Genomic DNA, 19,600 nt, shown 5'->3' on the forward strand with positions numbered 1-19,600 from the left:
CTAAGAAATACAAGTCTTACGAAATATATACAATACATTGAATGAACTGTGCAAGATGTGACGAATATTTCCGAAAATCGCAAATGATTCTTATAACTGATGATATTTCTCCTAAGAAATACAAGTCTTAGCAAATGATTCTTATAACTGATGATATTTCTCTAAGAAATAAAAGTCTTACGAAATATATACAATACATTGAATGAACTGTGCAAGATGTGACAATAAAAATCGCAAATGATTCTTATAACTGATGATATTTCTCCTAAGAAATAAAAGTCTTAAAATATATACAATACATTAATAACTTGCAAGATGATATTGTGCTAAGATGTGACAAGTCTTATTACACTGAAAACTGTATATACAATATTCATATAACTGATGATATTTCTCCTAAGATACAAGTGACGAAATATATACAATACATTGAATAAACTGTGTAAGATGTGACTGTAATATTTCCGAAAATCGCAAATGATTCTTATAACTGATGATATTTCTCCTAAGAAATAAAAGTGTTACGAAATATATACAATACATTGAATGAACTGTGCAAGATGTGACGAATATTTCCCAAAATCGCAAATGATTCTTATAACTGATGATATTTCTCCTAAGAAATAAAAGTCTTACTGAACAATACATTGAATGAACTATACAATATTTCAATAAGCATAAATGATTCTTATAACTGATGATATTTTTCCTAAGAAATAAAAGTGTTACGAAAATATATACAATACATTGAATGAACTGTGCAAGATGTGACGAATATTTCCGAAAATCGCAAATGATTCTTATAACTGATGATATTTCTCCTAAGAAATAAAAGTGTTACGAAATATATACAATACATTGAATGAACTGTGCAAGATGTGACGAATATTTCCGAAAATCGCAAATGATTCTTATAACTGATGATATTTCTCCTAAGAAATACAAGTGTTACGAAATATATACAATACACTGAATGAACTGTGCAAGATGTGACGAATATTTCCGAAAATCGCAAATGATTCTTATAACTGATGATATTTCTCCTAAGAAATACAAGTCTTATGAAATATATACAATACATTGAATGAACTGTGCAAGATGTGACGAATATTTCCGAAAATCGCAAATGATTCTTATAACTGATGATATTTCTCCTAAGAAATACAAGTCTTACGAAATATATACAATACATTGAATGAACTATGCAAGATGTGACGAATATTTCCGATAAGCGCAAATGATTCTTATAATTGATGATATTTCTCCTAAAAAATAAAAGTGTTACGAAATATATACAATACATTGAATGAACTGTGCAAGATGTGACGAATATTTCCGAAAATCGCATATGATTCTTATAATTGATGATATTTCTCCTAAGAAATACAAGTCTTACGAAATATATACAATACATTGAATGAACTGTGCAAGATGTGACGAATATTTCCGAAGATCGCAAATGATTCTTATAATTGATGATATTTCTGTTACATTGTGTAAAGAATGAAAAGAAGTCCATCAAATCGTGTCATGTATTCATGTTCATCCAACTTCTAAATGCCTTTCAAGAATGATATATCTGATAATCGATCATTTTAGCCAGCCCACATGATAATTTATACAAATCTGTCCCAGACAGACATGGATACATGCACTTAATACTGTAAAAGAAAGTATGTAAAATGGCGCTCACCTGGGCGTGTCAACACAGCCACTTAAAACATGTCTGGCTATTGATATAGATCATCGATCGTCGTGAAATGAATATCGATCAATTATCGATAAATATCGGAGAAGTAACTTTGAGCAAAAATGACTAATAATATGAAAGAAATCAACACGTGTCACATCAGTGGCGAGTAGTGACATATGTAGGCTTGGATTACCAACAAGACGCCGTTTACACTAGGCCACCATTTAGGAGCAGCCCAGGAATAAAGACTAAATTTTGTGCATTTTCCGAGTAAATTTTAAAATGATTTCATCACAATAGTTCATTTATGACATTATCATTTAAAACTCCTTAGGATTAGAAAGATTTCCCTTTTTCATCATTAACTCAACTGTTCCAAGGAATTTAGACTGGGGCTGTTACCACTCACTCACGTATTTGGTGAACCAAACTGTATCCCTTCATGAATTCAATTCGCTATTTGTGATCACTAGAAAATAGTTTTAAAGGAGTGTTTTCACTTGAATTTAGGTGTTATTTATATGCAAAATAGAATATATCCAAGCCATTCAAGATAATAGTCAACAGTTCTATACAGTAGAACATGGATATAGCGAACAAACGGATATAGCGAACAAATTTAAAAGTCCCGTCAGTAGTCCTTTATAATATCATTAAAATTATACGCAAATAACGAACTCGTGAGTAGCGAATTACGGCTATAGCGAACTGATTTACTACCCCCAAGACCCAATTAACGACGTGATTAGCGAACTCACTCAGTGTCAGCTCAGCCACTTAGCGGTATACATCAACCTTGTTGGCGGCGAATCAACATTGTTTGATGGTCATTAATTAATTAACAAAACAAACATGTCGTGTTTAAAAGCTTGACTGGTATACTGGTGGACTTTGTTAAACGTAATTAAGTTATATACATGTATTGTTGAGATTGTTGTGATTGTTAAACTTGTTCTAGCTAATGTCTTTGAATGATAAATTCAGAATTTTAATGTTATGTCAATGTACATGTACAAGAATAAAGATTTGTAGCCTCAGCATATACATGTCTCTACATCTCTACAATCCAAGATGGCGGTCAAATGTGACTAACGAACAACGGATATAGTGAACTAAATTTCTTGGTCCCTTGGAGTTCGTTATATCCGTGTTCTACTGTATATAAAATTTGACATTAAGGTGGTCACTGGCCATCATGATGATTATCTAAGCATCGTTTCACTGAATCTAATAAATAATACAGCAACTGCTTATGTTAGCTGTCCAATAATTGTATTTGCTACCCAAATTCATAATATGTACCATATTTGCCTCATAGTGTATCTAGGTGATGAGGAGGCCTAATGGTTAAAGTGTTCGCTCGTCACGCCGAAGACCCAGGTTCGATTCCCCACATGGGTACAATTTGTGAAGCCCATTCTCAGTGTATGACATAAGGCCCGTCCGACCACCCCAGACGGGTTAGATTTCTGACGGACAGTCTAAATTTACAGCTAGCCAGCCCGATGGTCTGGTAAAATCTGAGTAAATTCACCATATCTTGATGTCTGGTCTGGTTAAATCCAGTTTCGGCTGGTAACATTTTGAAGTTACCAGCCATGATGTCTGGCTGGGTTTTGGCTTATTTCATAAGCACCGCCACCATATAGCTGGAATATTACTGAGTGCGGCGTAAAACTAAACTCACTCACTCACTCATTATTTCATAACCTGCCATCCTGGTGTCCCCCGCCATGATATTGCTGGAATATTGCTAAAAGCGACATAAAACCACACTCACTCACTCACTTACTCATAGTGTACTTGTTGCAAAAAATAATATAATAATGCACATTTTTTTGTAATTTGAAAGCACCAAACTGATATGTTTGCCTATATAAAACATATACTGATAAGAAAAACCTGCTGGTAGGGATGTACCTGTGAGTTTCTCCCCGAGGAACCGTCGCTCGTCCTCCTGCAGGTCCCGGGGGCTGATGGTCCGGAGGCAGCAACTCAACATGTCCAGCACCTTGTCTAGGGGTAGATCATTTGGAAACGGTTGCTGGAAGTTGTGGTACTGAAACAGGGAGGGGCAAAGAGTTAGGGGGAGATACATAGAATACGTGTAAGTGTATAAATATGGAGAATGAGGTACAAGGGGCCTGTTCTGTGATTCAATTAATAATATTAACAGTAATAACTGATTGTTTAAGCACTTGGTATCTATTGACAGGTGCTCACTGGCGCCATGAGAATCCTTAAAGTCCAGTGAAATGCTGAGAGTAAGAAATGAGTATCAAGAGACATACATTTAGGGATTCTGCAATTCAAAGGAGACATACAGTGAGATCCCGGATATCCGGACACATTCGTGTTTGCGTAAATTGTCCGGATAACTGAATATCTGGATATCTGAATTTCTGTCATCCAGGCTTAGGTGTTGAAATGGTAGCGAGCATACACTTCTGGTTTAAAATCACTTCCAAAACAGCGTGGTCGTTTTGATTTGTCAATTACAATTCACTCTGTGCCAGACAGGCCTACTAATCACCACGAATACCCTGCTGATCGGTCATTAACCCAGATATGCACTTGACAAGGTCAGCCGTAGATCAAAGCTTTGTGAGGATAAGTGAGTCAATTTTGGGTCGATTTAGACGGTTGGTTTGTAAAACTTACCGTCCAGGGCCCTGTTTCACAAAACTCTTGTAAGCCTAAGATCTCATAAATTTTCTCGGAGCATTCGTACCTCCTGTACTGTAACATAGGGAGTACGAATGCTACGAGAAAAGTTACAAGATCTTAGGCTTACGAGAGTTTTGTGAAACGGGGCCCAGGAACGGAAACCGCATATCCATTATAGACAGTCACTTTTATAACGTAAGATATTGGGTTTTTTAAAGAAAATTGACCAGAAGGCGAGGTTTCCGGATATTTGGGGTCCGGGTATCCGGGGTATATATGGAATATTATTGAATAAGGACTCATTTTTTAAAGAAAGGAGATAATTTATTGTACATTACTGCTAAAATGTAACTCCAAACACACAAGTTACATTTGACCACTTTTCAAAAAATGTCATTGTGTATTCAAAGCTTTAGCCATGGGAGCCATGCCAATTTACACTTGTCAGAGGGGTACACAAAGTATGTAATCTAGACTACATACAATTACTGAGTGGGTTAGATTGCTGGCGAGTAGGTGCCTTAAACTGAGAGTGTGGGTTTGAATCAAGAGAGATATACACAAAGTACTGGAATCTGTTCTGTTCAAGGAGGAATACAAGTAGGACTGGCTATCAATATAAATCATAAGGAACAATAATTGTTAAATAAATATTGATCGATTATCAATAAATATCTGAGACAACTTTGAGCAAAAATGCCTACAAAATTTGAAAGGAATGAATATTATATTTAGCATCACTAGTGAGAGGTGTAATGCAGGGACTACTAACAAAACACTGTCCTGAACATAATTTCGAAGAAGACCATGAATAAAGTCCTAAATTTGTACGCTGAGAGAGAAAATCAAAATTTGTTTCTGTCACCAAAGTTCAGGTATGATATTATCCAGAATGAGTGAGTGAGTTTAGTTTTTTTACACACTCAGCAATATTCCAGCTATATGGCAGTGGTCTGTAAATAATCGAGTCTGGACCAGACAATCCAGTGATCAACAGCATGAACATCGATCTGTGCAATTGGGAACCGATGACATGTGTCAACCAAGTCAGCGAGCCTGATCACCCGATCCCGTTAGTTGCCTTCTTACGGCAAGCATAGTCGCCTTTTGTGGCAAGCATGGGTTGCTGAAGCCCTATTCTACCCCGGATCTTCACGGGTTGATATTATCAATAACACACTTTTCATATCAATAATAATTAACAATTTTTCCTATCAACGATAATTCCGATTATCGATCATTTGAGCCAGCCTTAAATCAGTGTAGGAAAGATGTCAAAAATCTAGCCTGTCCACAGGACTGGCAGGTCAAATGTTTTACCAGTCCTGCCAAAATCTAGCCTGTCCTCCAAATATAAATAAAACACCTTCGGCAGTAAATATTCAAAAAGGTTATAATCATTATATATATGTCATTGGTTTGCTAAAATTGACCCGACACGAGGACGGACTAGATATTTTTTTAACCCGTCCTCCACAAAATTCACCCGTCTCGGATGTTGGAACGGGCTATCTTTCCTACACTGCTTAAATGCAAGGAGTACAAAAGATGTCTGGTTGTATGACCCACCACATCGTCTGTGTTGTAGCAGTACCACAGGAGGGACCCCAGGGCCTCACACGCCTGGTTGCTGCCTGTGTTGATGATGATGGGCAGGGACATTGTCTGAAAACAAAATAACAACATCAGAATACTTACAGCGTGCTTACCTCAGAATATATTAGCATGATAGAGACCAGAATTGTTTTTTTTGTTCCTTTCTTGCTTTTCCTCAATCAACAATATTACAGCTATATGATGGCTGCGTGAAAACAAGTCGGGACCAGACAATCCAGTGACTGATGATCCAAGATGTTGGGGGAAGACCGTTTTCAAGTCTAATGACCAGGGTGCCGTTGTACAAAACAACCTGAATCTAAGTTAAGGTATGGGAGTTACTGTCACCTTAGCGCTAAGGTCTCTTTGTACAATGACACCCAGGGTACAAAATGATCCTAGCGCTAAGGTGATCACGGCTCCCATACCTTAACATAGACCTACAACTGTCATGGTGCTAAGGTTGCTTTGTACACTGGCACCCTTGGCCGTATTCCACAAAGCAATCTTAAAGAACCACTAAACTTTGTTTTTTGTTACTCTTTTAACCATTACATATGAAAGATTTGTGGTTAGTCTTATGCGGAACACCAAATTTATTCTTTAAAAACTTGTGGTTAATTAATACCGAGCGATTAAAAGTGGCCAAAAATTAAGCCTGCTTCCTCTAAGCCATGCTTGAAACCACAGACAGGTTCACGTAACTCTGTCGCCAGAGCACTGCAGTGGCGTCATATGAGGAGCGATTTTCAGTTAGTTGTATAGAAAATGTGTATGCGCTCGTCATTTTGATGATTTCTTGACATAAGCGGCGACATGCGAATCGTTGCTTTGTCGTCAATTGCTCCTAGGGGTCGGGCGATGGTGTCCCCATGCACAGATTTCCACAGGACCCGCAGTTAGGTGCTAAATGGGTTATGTTTGTGAGTCTTGGCGCGGCGTTGTGGAAGCCTGAAGCGATATCTTACTTGTGTTCAGATAAGCTTCCGCGCAAGTTAAAGAATCAAAACTACTTACTAGTTGTAGTAAAATATGCATATGATTGATGACCATAAAGATTTTCTATGACACAACTTGTAACATAACGATTCTTCCTCGGAAGTGAGGTTGTGGTCGAAGTAACAATAATATTGTAAGTAGTATTATATTGACACCCACCTCGCTGCCACGAGAGAAATTGTTATGTTATAAGCTATGTCATGCAAAATCCTATTGGCCATCAATAAAATACATATTTTACTACCAGTAGAAAGTAGTTTTGATTTTGTAACTTCGGTGAAAACAAACCTAAATACCATTTATCCTCAGACTGGCGGATGTTCCCGACAGAGGCGCCGCCATTTTAAAAATAAAAAATCTGTTAGAATTAATGAGATTATAGTTTGTTTTCATCAAGTTAGAAAATCAAGACTACTTTCTACTAAGTAGTTAAATATGTATTGGAATCATAACCAAACGGATTTTGCATGACACAACTTATAACATAACGATTTCTTCCACGGAAGGCGAGGTGGGGTCGAAGTCACAATACTGCGTGATAAATTTCTTGCTACATTCACATCGTTAATGTCCACTCACCAGTATGTAGATACTAGTCAATCAATGTCGTCTTTATATTTGGTCTTATAATCCTAATTAGTTTATTATCACACTTGTATGCATTTTGAAACTAAATAAAAGCAGGCGATCTGCTGATACTTATAGTAAATTTATAACAGAACTGTAATATCTAGACATTTTATAGTTTGCCAATGTGAATCATAATTAGCACACACCCTAGTGCATGTTGTCTGTCTCATTACACTTCACGTGAAAACAATTATTCTGTTGAATGCTACGACAAATGAATAAAAACAAAATGCAAATATTAAAATTAAAACAGATTAAAGTTATAGGAACAATATCAGGCCATTACCTTGTTCGAGGAATGTATCCATCAATATCCACAACACTGTTCCAAATGATGTGTCTTTTAACAGTTTAATATCTGAAAAAAGTGATAAATCTTTTCAGGTATTGGTGTATAGTCTCATTGGTCACCCAAGATAGCACACCTGGCAACTAATTGCATAATGTCCGCCTTTCTTTAAAAATAGTAATTTAGTTAGCCAATAATGGGCAATCAATCAATGTATTGCCGGTTAATCCTTTGAAAGAAGGGCGTTGTTTTTACGCTAGACACCGACCACGACAGAGTGTATTCAGTATAGATTAGTAAATATACATACATAAACACTACCTTTGACAATTCCGCTGTGTAAGATAAAAGTAATTAATCAATCAGCGTGTTATCGGTTAATCCTTTGATCGATCTTTATAATGTTGAATATTTACTCCAGACACAAGAAATGCCAAAAGGGAACCTTTGTCGGGTAATCTAAGTGTGTTATCACTAATTATACCTGTTATAAATTCATTAACTGACCATCAAGCGAACGATGACAAATAACATGTGTAGGTTTATACCACCTAACACGGGTTACAACAAGGGAGTATTAATTGCTGTATTGCATGTGAAAACTTATGGGCCGACACTGTTTTGAGAATACAAACAGATTTTTACATGACATGTTAAATATCGAGGTAAAAAAACACAGAAATGGGATCAATTTGGATCAGTCATTATACAAATAGGGCCTAACGACACCAATCGAGTTTGACAGAATCGTCTATGAAAACAAGTTTTAACTCAGAAACTAGGCAAAGCAGGAGACAAAATTAAATGACAGTAGATTGTGAGAACATATAGCTTTCATTTTCCACAACAATTGTCACGATTTCAGGTTTATACAAGCCTGTAAACAAGATAATTTAACCCCTAAAATGTAGATGAATTCTGCATCGGCCCTCAAAGCTATTCCTCATATGACGTCACAGAGGCGCGCCGCTCTGATTGGTTGAAATTTCGTTCGCGGGTGAGAATTGTGCACTGTTGTCAAAAAGGTCGATTTAAGTCAATTAAAGGTCGAAATGAGTAGTTTTAATGACGGGGTTTCATTTATAACGATGCCAGTTAGTGATTTATGTATTTGTACCCCCTAGGGTTTATGTGACCTTTAACTTAAGTCTATGATAAAATAGAAGAGTTATGATTGCCTTAGTGCTAAGGTCACTTTGTGAACATTGGACCCTTATATTTTAAGTCACCCTCAATGTGAACATCTAATAATGGGACGAGTTCTAACCTGGAATCACCATGCTGAAGATCAACCCATAAATCTTTGATAATACAGTGCATTGTGTCTCTATTCTATAATGATAAATGCTGTTTTCATCAGAATCCCAGTTGCTAATAGCTGCAATATTGTAGATGTGTCTTAGAGCAACATGTACTCACTCACTCCCTCACTCACTCTATCAGTGTTTCAGTTATATCACTTAATGATAATGTACACTTAATGGTGGAGGAAATCCCACATCCCAAGCTGCCAAACTTAGACACATTATCGGGACAATCAGGATTCAAACCTAACCAATAATCATAGCAGCTCCTTAGACCGCAGGGACACAAGTAGCCCACAGGGACACAAGCAGCCCACAGGGACACAGGCAGCCCACAGGGACACAGGCAGCCCACAGGGACACAAGCAGCCCACAGGGACACAAGCAGCCCACAGGGACACAAGCAGCCCACAGGGACACAGGCAGCCCACAGGGACACAGGCAGCCCACAGGGACACAAGCAGCCCACAGGGACACAAGCAGCCCACAGGGACACAAGCAGCCCACAGGGACACAGGCAGCCCACAGGGACACAGGCAGCCCACAGGGACACAGGCAGCCCACAGGGACACAGGCAGCCCACAGGGACACAGGCAGCCCACAGGGACACAGGCAGCCCACAGGGACACAAGCAGCCCACAGGGACACAAGCAGCCCACATGGCTACAGATAAGGGGCGTACAGGCGTAATGTACTCCTAAAAATCATTGAAGTACGACATAATATAAGATTTCAAGGGTATCACGTACACACATAAATACCTTTGTCTGTCTAACATATATGAAGTTTAATAGCTGAAAAGTTCTTTAATATTATAAATAACAAACCACATCACCAACTCGCTCACACAAAAATATGTCAGTACTCCTTCAAAATTCTCAGTACACCTCCACTTGCAATATTAGGTGTAAGTACACCCACACCCCCTGGCCCATCTGTTACGTCAGGAAACAAGATAACTACATTTACAACAAAGATCTTACCTCAAGGTCGAAGATCCATTCACTCTGCAGAGTGACCTTGGTGCTGAAGGTCACACGATAAAACTGTTTTGAGACCCGGCTGTCATCGTTCTCCTTCATGCGACTGAAGTCCTTCACCTTGAGTTCATTGAAACAAGCCTCGGGTCTGGATCCTGTGGCTTTAAACTGGGCTTCATTGTTTTGGAGGGAACAACTGACTTGCTTCTTGCGCTTATAAGTGCCAATGTCTGTCTCCGCAAAGAAGGATGCGACAACGTTTGAGGAAATCTGCTCTATCTGAAGGTAGCTGAGAGCCAGGATGCTGCAAAACACGAAACTGTGGTCAGTGTTGAGAAGACACTTGGTGTCGTAGAACTTGTTGACCAAAGAAAATGTCTGTGGATGTGACGATACCAGGCGAGTAAGTAAGTTTAACACTGCTTTTAGTAATATTGCAGCAATATCATGGCGGGGGACACCAGAAATGGGCTTCACACATTGTACCCATGTGGGGAATCAAACCCATGTCTTCGGCATTACCCCACCTCCATAAAGACAGGCAATTTCTATGCTTTTGTTGAATGAGACAGATATGAGCAGTGAGCAATGTAGAAAGGGGATTAAACTTCAGAGTAACTATATTTAATATTTTTTAAAGTTTTATTAAAATTTGAATTGGATATATTTGTTTCAGGATCTGTAGGACAGACTTAAGTTCCGAGTACATTCACTAAGCTGTCTCTGAGTATATTTCTTATTTTTACAGCAATACATCCGTGTAGAAAGGGGAGATAACTGCCTAGTAAACGTTATAAAATAACCGAAAGTTTCATTGACATTTTAACCATGTTTATACTCTTGTATAAATCACTTTGTATGCTTTTGAAAAGTCCCTTTGGTCAATTTATAAGCAAAGGGGTCCTTATTTACTGTGAAAAGAATATATTCTTTATTAAATGGAAGGTATAGACTGTGCTTAGTGGGTCCAACAGTTTTTATTTCATCAGTGTTGCAGATAAGCCCTACAAAAATAACTTGTAACCTCATTGAGAGAGCACCATTATCTGTATTAACATTATTGTGTGTAATGAGCATTTGATGATCATGAACTGAGGATGAAGGTCATTAGTTTCATACCCGTGAAGGTCGGGGTTAGAATATTGATCTTCAGTAACCCATGCTTGTTGCAAGAGGCAACTAACAGGATTGGTGGTCAGACTTGCTAACTTGGCTGACACATGTCATCGTTTCCCAAACGCGTAGATCGATGCTCATGATGTTGATCACTGGATTGTCTGGTCCAGATTATTTACAGACCGCTGCCATATAGCTGGAATATTGCTGAGTGTGGCGTAAAACTAAACTCACTCACTCACTCATTATTTTCAAATGTTAAACTGTTCATCAATGAAATTATCAAAATACATCACTGCAACTTGAGAGACAAGATTAAGTGAGTTTTATATGTCCTATTTGAGTTACCTGACCGAAGTATGGAACTCCCGACTAGTTCCCTTGTTTCTGGCACCAACCATCTTCAGCACTTCTGGGGGCTGCGTCGTCACGATGAAGGTTCTGGTTCATAAACGAATAATGTAAAACCATAGTACTACCTTTAGGTCCTGATGTAAAAATCAAAACCATTTTCTGAAAATAATAAATATCTGTTCTTTATTTTAAATATTTAAAAAAATATCTGGGCCTAGATTTTCAAAGCTCTCTTAGAGCAAAGATAGTCGTAAGTTAATATTAATGTTTGGCACTTACGACTATCTTAGCGCTAAGAGGGCTTCGAAAATCTAGGCCTTGGTGTCCTCCACCATGATATAGCAATAACACTCAGGGGCGTAGCTTACATTATTAAAAAAAGCCTGGGCTTACACAAGATTGTTGTTAAAAAAGTTGGGCAAGCCTTCAATACTGTATAAAGATAAAGCTTTGCAACCTATCGAGCTTACATGGAAAAAAAAACTGGCTTGCTACGCGCCTGACACTGCTAAATGTGGAATAAAGCTCAACTTACTCACTCACTCAAGTGACTACAACGAATTTACTCACTCCTCCAGCAGCTTTTTGAACATGCCACGCAATTTCCTGATCATTGCCTCCACTTCTGCGTTGTCCTCCGCTGCGATAGAGGGCGCCACCTTTTGTTCCATTTCTTCCACAGAATGCAGTGATGTTGAGATGACCTCACGGAACTCAGGACTGTTGGTCAGCTGGAACAGCTTCCAGCACACGTTACCAAGGTTTCCGCACCTGAAGTGATGAGTCAGTGAATTTTGTTTTACAAGTCAGCAATATTTTTGACACAACAAAACCAAAAGCCATCAAGAAACATCTAAACTGGAAACCAAACATATTAACCTTTTTGAAAAATAAAGTTAAAGAAAAAGACAATAAAGTGCAATCATTTCAACATATTGTTTCAAATACAATTTGACACTTGCAATTTCAAACTGTAGTACTTTTGTTTGGTCTGTAGTTTAACACAGTAATCAGCAAATTACAGCTATCAGCAATATTCAAGGTCTATCAGACCCGTGAAGATCCGGGTGAGAAGCGGTCTTCAGTAACCCATGCTTGTCGTAAGAGGCAACTAACGGGACGGATGGTCAGGCTTGCTGACTTGGTTGACATGTCATTGATTCCTAGTTGCCTAGATCGATGCTCATGATGTTGATCACTGGATTGTCTGGTCCAAACTCGATTATTTACAGACCACTGCCATATAGCTGGAATATTGCTGAGAGCGGTGTTAACCAACCAACCATCTGAGCAAACCAACCAAGGTCTATCAGCCTGTAATTTAACTGAGACCAATACATGGCCAAGAATAAATGCCACGATAACGAGGTCACCAATCTTGTCTATCTGTCGCCTCGCTAGACACCTATTCGAACTCAAATACAGTTTATCACTAAAATATTAACCTGAGAATAGCATAATATTCATTCCCCCCAAAAAGAAACAGAACAAATAATTGAGAAGTGTGTTTGATGTCTGACCATTTTTCAACTTCTTCAATCCGAGGTTTGACCGCTGCCCGGACAAACGCCAACTTCTGTTGGTGCTTGAACTCTGAGACCTTCTCTAGAATCTGTGTATGAAGGAGCTGTAGGTCCTCAAGCTTTTTCCGGAGCGTCACCTGTACCATCTGAAACACCAAGTCAAACAGTCAGTGAGTGAGTCTAGTTTTACGCTGCTTTTAGTGAGCAAGCAAGTATGGTTTTATGCTGCTTTTAGCAATATTCCAACAATATCATGGCAGGGAGACACCAGAAATATGCTTCACACTTTGTACCCATGTGGGTAATTGAACCCGTGTCTTCAGCGTGACAAGCGGACGCTTTAACCACTAGGCTACCTCACTGCCCCGCTTTTAGCAATATTCAAGTAGTATCACTGCAGGGGACATCAGAAATTGGCTTCACACATTGTACCCATGTGGGTAATTGAACCCGTGTCTTCAGCGTGACAAGCGGACGCTTTAACCACTAGGCTACCCCACTGCCCCGCTTTTAGCAATATTCAAATAGTATCACTGCAGGGGACATCAGAAATGGGCTTCACACATTGTACCCATGTGGGGAATTGAACCCGGGTCTTCAGCGTGACGAGCCAACACTTTAACAGGCTACCACATCACCCAAAGTCAAACAGTAGACTCATCAGTTTCTGAAATGAGTGATTTCATCGTCTCTCTCCCAGTCCCTAAACCTTATTCCCCTTCTGCTCAGCACCTTCTGTAAAGCCCTAAATGAAGCAAGTCTAGAGTTTCCTCCGGTCTTGAAAATTCCCATCTCATTGGGTCCCTTGTCAATTTAAATAGATAAGTTTCAAGCAAAATCATATTTATTTGTGGAGACTAACTTCAGTGATTTGACTGAACATTGTATTATGCAACATTTAGCAATATTCCAGCAATATGGCACCATAAATAATCTTGACACATTGTATCCATGTGAATGTGTGAGCTGGGTTTATGTATTTAGTCGTTGTCATCACCATAATCATCATCATCATCATCATCATCATCATCATCATCATCGTAGTTGTCATCATCACCATCATCATTCAACACAATCAACATCATCATAGTTGTCGTCATCATCACCATCATTCAATCACATCATCATCATCAACACAATTCATCATCATCATCATCATCATCATTCAACAACATCATCATCATAGTTGTCGTCATCATCACCATCATCATTCAACACAATCATCATCATCATCATAGTTGTCGTCATCATCACCATCATCATTCAACACAATCATCATTATAGTTGTCGTCATCATCACCATCATTCAACACAATCATCATTATAGTTGTCATCATCACCATCATCATTCAACACAATCATCATCATAGTTGTCGTCATCATCACCATCATTCAACAACATCATCATCATAGTTGTCATCATCATCATCATCATCATTCAACACAATCATCATCATCATCATCATCATTATTGTCATCATCACCATCATCATTCAACATCATCATATCATCATCATCAGTCGCTCATCATCATCATCATCATCATCATTCAACATAATCATCATCATCATCACCATCATCATTCAACACAATCATCATCATCATAGTTGTCATCATCACCATCATCATTCAACACAATCATCATCATAGTTGTTGTCATCATCATCACCATCATTCAACATCATCATCATCATCATAGTTGTCGTCATCATCACCATCATCATTCAACATCATCATCATCGTAGTTGTCATCATCATCATCATCATTCAACACAATCATCATCATCATTGTCGTCATCATCATCACCATCATTCAACAATCATCATCATCATTGTTGTCATCATCATCACCATCATCATTCAACATAATCATCATCATCATAGTCATCAGTGTCATCATCATCATCACCATCATCATTCAACATAATCATCATCATCATCATCATCACCATCATTGTCATCATCATCACCATCATCATTCAACATAATCATCATCATCATAGTTGTCGTCATCATCACCACCATCATCATTCAACATAATCATCATCATCATAGTTGTCATCATCATCACCACCATCATCATTCAACATAATCATCATCATCATTGTTGTCATCATCATAGTCATCATCATCATTGTCATCATCATCATTCAACATCATCATCATCATCATCATTGTCGTCATCATCATCACCACCATCATCATTCAACATAATCATCATCATCATAGTTGTCATCATCATCACCACCATCATCATTCAACATAATCATCATCATCATTGTAGTTGTCATCATCACCATCATCATTCAACATCATCATCATCATCATCATCAGTCATCATCATCGTCATCATCATCATCACATATCATCATCATCATTCAACATAATCATCATCATCATAGTTGTTGTCATCATCACCATCATCATTCAACATAATCATCATCATCATCATCATCATAGTCATCATCATCATCCATCATCATTCAACATAATCATCATCATCATCATCATAGTTGTCATCATCATCACCATCATCATTCAACATAATCATCATCATCATCGTTGTCATCATCATCACCATCATCATTCATCATAATCATCATCATCATCATCATCATCATCACCATCATCATTCAACATAATCATCATCATCATCATCATCATCATCATCATCATCATCATCATCATCATCATCATTGTCATCATCATCATCATTCACCATCATCATCATCATTATCATCATCATCATCATCATTCATCATCAATCATCATCATCATTCAATTGTCATCATCATCACCATCATCATTCATCATCATCATCATCATCATCATCATCATCATCATCATAGTTGTCATCATCATCATCATCATCATCATCATCATCATAATCATCATCATCATATCACTGTCATCATCATCCACCATCATCAATTCAATCATCATCATCATCATCATCATCATCATTTGTCATCATCATCATCATCATGTCAACATCATCATCAACATAATCATCATCATCATCATCATTGTCATCATCATCATCACCATCATCATTCAACATAATCATCATCATCATAGTTGTCATCAACATCACCATTCATCATTCAACATAATCATCATCATCATAGTTGTCATCATCATCACCATCATCATTCAACATAATCATCATCATCATCACCATCATCATTCATCACCATCATCATTCAACATACATCATCATCATCATCATCATAGTTGTCGTCATCATCACCATCATCATTCAACATAATCATCATCATCATCATCAACACAATCATCATCATCATCATAGTTGCCGTCATGATCACCATCATCATTCAACATAATCATCATCATCATCATAGTTGTCGTCATCATCACCATCATCATTCAACATAATCATCATCATCACCCAACACAATCATCATCATCATCATAGTTGTCGTCATCATCACCATCATCATTCAACATAATCATCATCATCATAGTTGTCATCATCTCCATCATCTTTCAACATAATCATCATCACCATCATCATTGAACACAATCATCATCATCATAGTTGCCATCATCTCCATCATCATTCAACATAATTATCATCATCATCCAACACAATCATCATCATCATCATAGTTGTCGTCATCATCAACATCGTAGTTGTCGTCATCATCATCATCCAACACAATCATCATCATCATCATCATCATCATTCACTTGGCTTTTACTTCTGGGCACTTATTGTAACCAGAAACTATGTTTTGGTCGATTGCAAAAAGTTTGCTGACCTGTCTGTTTCCATTGAAAGAAACAATGTTCTCTTCAATTATTCGCTTTGTCTCATTCTGTTTCTCAGTAAACATGTTATACAACTGTTCCTGGTTGATAGTTCCTCCCATTTGGCTGAGGACAACAGAATAGTCAAAGTCTTTATCTTCTGCAAAATGACAAAAAGAAATGTTAACACATAAACATTCAACAGACACAAGCATGCAACATGTAAGTACGAGTTAGAATTCTGCCGCTATATTTCAGATTGCTAAAACCATACTTTTCTCCAAAGAAGAATTACCTTTGTTTGTTTGATGTTTAATGACACACACAGCAATATGCCAGCTATATGGCGCAGCCTGTAAATAATTGTCTCTGGACCAGAAAATCCAGTGATCAACATCATGGGCATTGATTTTATACACCATGCCTTGCAGAAAGCCATCTTTTGTACTATGCTATATTTGGGATAACTCTTTCTTATTTCAACACAAATTCCACACTTTGGGGGATTGAGTATTACGTGGGATTCAAACCCACATTGTCAGAACGGGGGAACTGAGAGGGACCCCTAATATTAGTTTGTCATAACCGTAGTTCATTAGACACATTTTGACTAAGATATAGAATTGGAAAGCACTAAGCAACACCTCATAACTCTGTATAGCGACAAGTCAGTATGAAACTTGTTTAGATGGGGACTGTTCATTAGACACATTTTGACTAAGATATAGAATTGGAAAGCACTAAGCAACACCTCGTAACTCTGTATAGCGACAAGTCAGTATGAAACTTGTTTAGATGGGGACCGTTCATTAGACACATTTTGACTAAGATATAGAATTGGAAAGCACTAAGCAACACCTCGTAACTCTGTATAGCGACAAGTCAGTATGAAACTTGTTTAGATGGGGACTGTTCATTAGACACATTTTGACTAAGATATAGAATTGGAAAGCACTAAGCAACACCTCAACTCTGTATAGCGACAAGTCAGTATGAAACTTGTTTAGATGGGGACCGTTCATTAGACACATTTTGACTAAGATATAGAATTGAAAGCACTAAGCAACACCTCGTAACTCTGTATAGCGACAAGTCAGTATGAAACTTGTTTAGATGGGGACTGTTCATTAGACACATTTTGACTAAGATATAGAATTGGAAAGCACTAAGCAACACCTCAGAACTCTGTATAGCGACAAGTCAGTATGAAACTTGTTTAGATGGGGACTGTTCATTAGACACATTTTGACTAAGATATAGAATTGGAAAGCACTAAGCAACACCTCATACCTCTGTATAGCGACAAGTCAGTATGAAACTTGTTTAGATGGGGACCGTTCATTAGACACATTTTGACTAAGATATAGAATTGGAAAGCACTAAGCAACACCTCGTAACTCTGTATAGCGACAAGTCAGTATGAAACTTGTTTAGATGGGGACTGTTCATTAGACACATTTTGACTAAGATATAGAATTGGAAAGCAAAGCACTAAGCAACACCTCGTAACTCTGTATAGCCACAAGTCAGTATGAAACTTGTTTAGATGGGGACCGTTCATTAGACACATTTTGACTAAGATATAGAATTGGAAAGCACTAAGCAACACCTCGTGAATCCTCTGTATAGCGACAAGTCAGTATGAAACTTGTTTAGATGGGGACCGCTCATTAGACACATTTTGACTAAGATATAGAATTGGAAAGCACTAAGCAACACCTCAGTAACTCTGTATAGCGACAAGTCAGTATGAAACTTGTTTAGATGGGGACTGTTCATTAGACACATTTTGACTAAGATATAGAATTGGAAAGCACTAAGCAACACCTCGTAACTCTGTATAGCGACAAGTCAGTATGAAACTTGTTTAGATGGGGACCGTTCATTAGACACATTTTGACTAAGATATAGAATTGGAAAGCACTAAGCAACACCTCATACCTCTGTATAGCGACAAGTCAGTATGAAACTTGTTTAGATGGGGACCGCTCATTAGACACATTTTGACTAAGATATAGAATTGGAAAGCACTAAGCAACACCTCATAACTCTGTATAGCGACAAGTCAGTATGAAACTTGTTTAGATGGGGACCGTTCATTAGACACATTTTGACTAAGATATAGAATTGGAAAGCACTAAGCAACACCTCGTGAACTCTGTATAGCGACAAGTCAGTATGAAACTTGTTTAGATGGGGACCGTTCATTAGACACATTTTGACTAAGATATAGAATTGAAAAGCACTAAGCAACACCTCAGAACTCTGTATAGCGACAAGTCAGTATGAAACTTGTTTAGATGGGGACCGTTCATTAGACACATTTTGACTAAGATATAGAATTGGAAAGCACTAAGCAACACCTCGTAACTCTGTATAGCGACAAGTCAGTATGAAACTTGTTTAGATGGGGACCGTTCATTAGACACATTTTGACTAAGATATAGAATTGGAAAGCACTAAGCAACACCTCGTAACTCTGTATAGCTTACAAGTCAGTATGAAACTTGTTTAGATGGGGACCGCTCATTAGACACATTTTGACTAAGATATAGAATTGGAAAGCACTAAGCAACACCTCGTAACTCTGTATAGCGACAAGTCAGTATGAAACTTGTTTAGATGGGGACCGTTCATTAGACACATTTTGACTAAGATATAGAATTGGAAAGCACTAA

The 19,600-nt window shown here is 37.9% G+C and overlaps 1 protein-coding gene across 4 annotated transcripts in view; it reads right to left on the reverse strand.

The window, feature by feature from the left end:
- LOC124269736 (signal transducer and activator of transcription 5B-like) overlaps window positions 1-19,600 on the reverse strand; it is a 103,179-nt gene that overhangs the window by 21,211 nt on the left and 62,368 nt on the right. For all 4 annotated transcript variants that reach the window (XM_046704763.1, XM_046704762.1, XM_046704765.1 and 1 more), the window contains exons 7-13: window positions 16,934-17,082; window positions 13,149-13,297; window positions 12,199-12,399; window positions 11,623-11,715; window positions 10,162-10,462; window positions 5,930-6,025; window positions 3,614-3,752 (exon numbers count right to left, since the gene is read on the reverse strand). In XM_046704763.1, the coding sequence (XP_046560719.1) occupies window positions 3,614-3,752; window positions 5,930-6,025; window positions 10,162-10,462; window positions 11,623-11,715; window positions 12,199-12,399; window positions 13,149-13,297; window positions 16,934-17,082 (1,128 nt within the window). The remainder of the gene's footprint in view (window positions 1-3,613; window positions 3,753-5,929; window positions 6,026-10,161; window positions 10,463-11,622; window positions 11,716-12,198; window positions 12,400-13,148; window positions 13,298-16,933; window positions 17,083-19,600) is intronic.

This window comes from Haliotis rubra, unplaced genomic scaffold, assembly GCF_003918875.1.
Source record: "Haliotis rubra isolate DU_JTF1 unplaced genomic scaffold, ASM391887v1 Scf147, whole genome shotgun sequence".
Lineage (NCBI taxonomy): Eukaryota > Metazoa > Mollusca > Gastropoda > Lepetellida > Haliotidae > Haliotis > Haliotis rubra.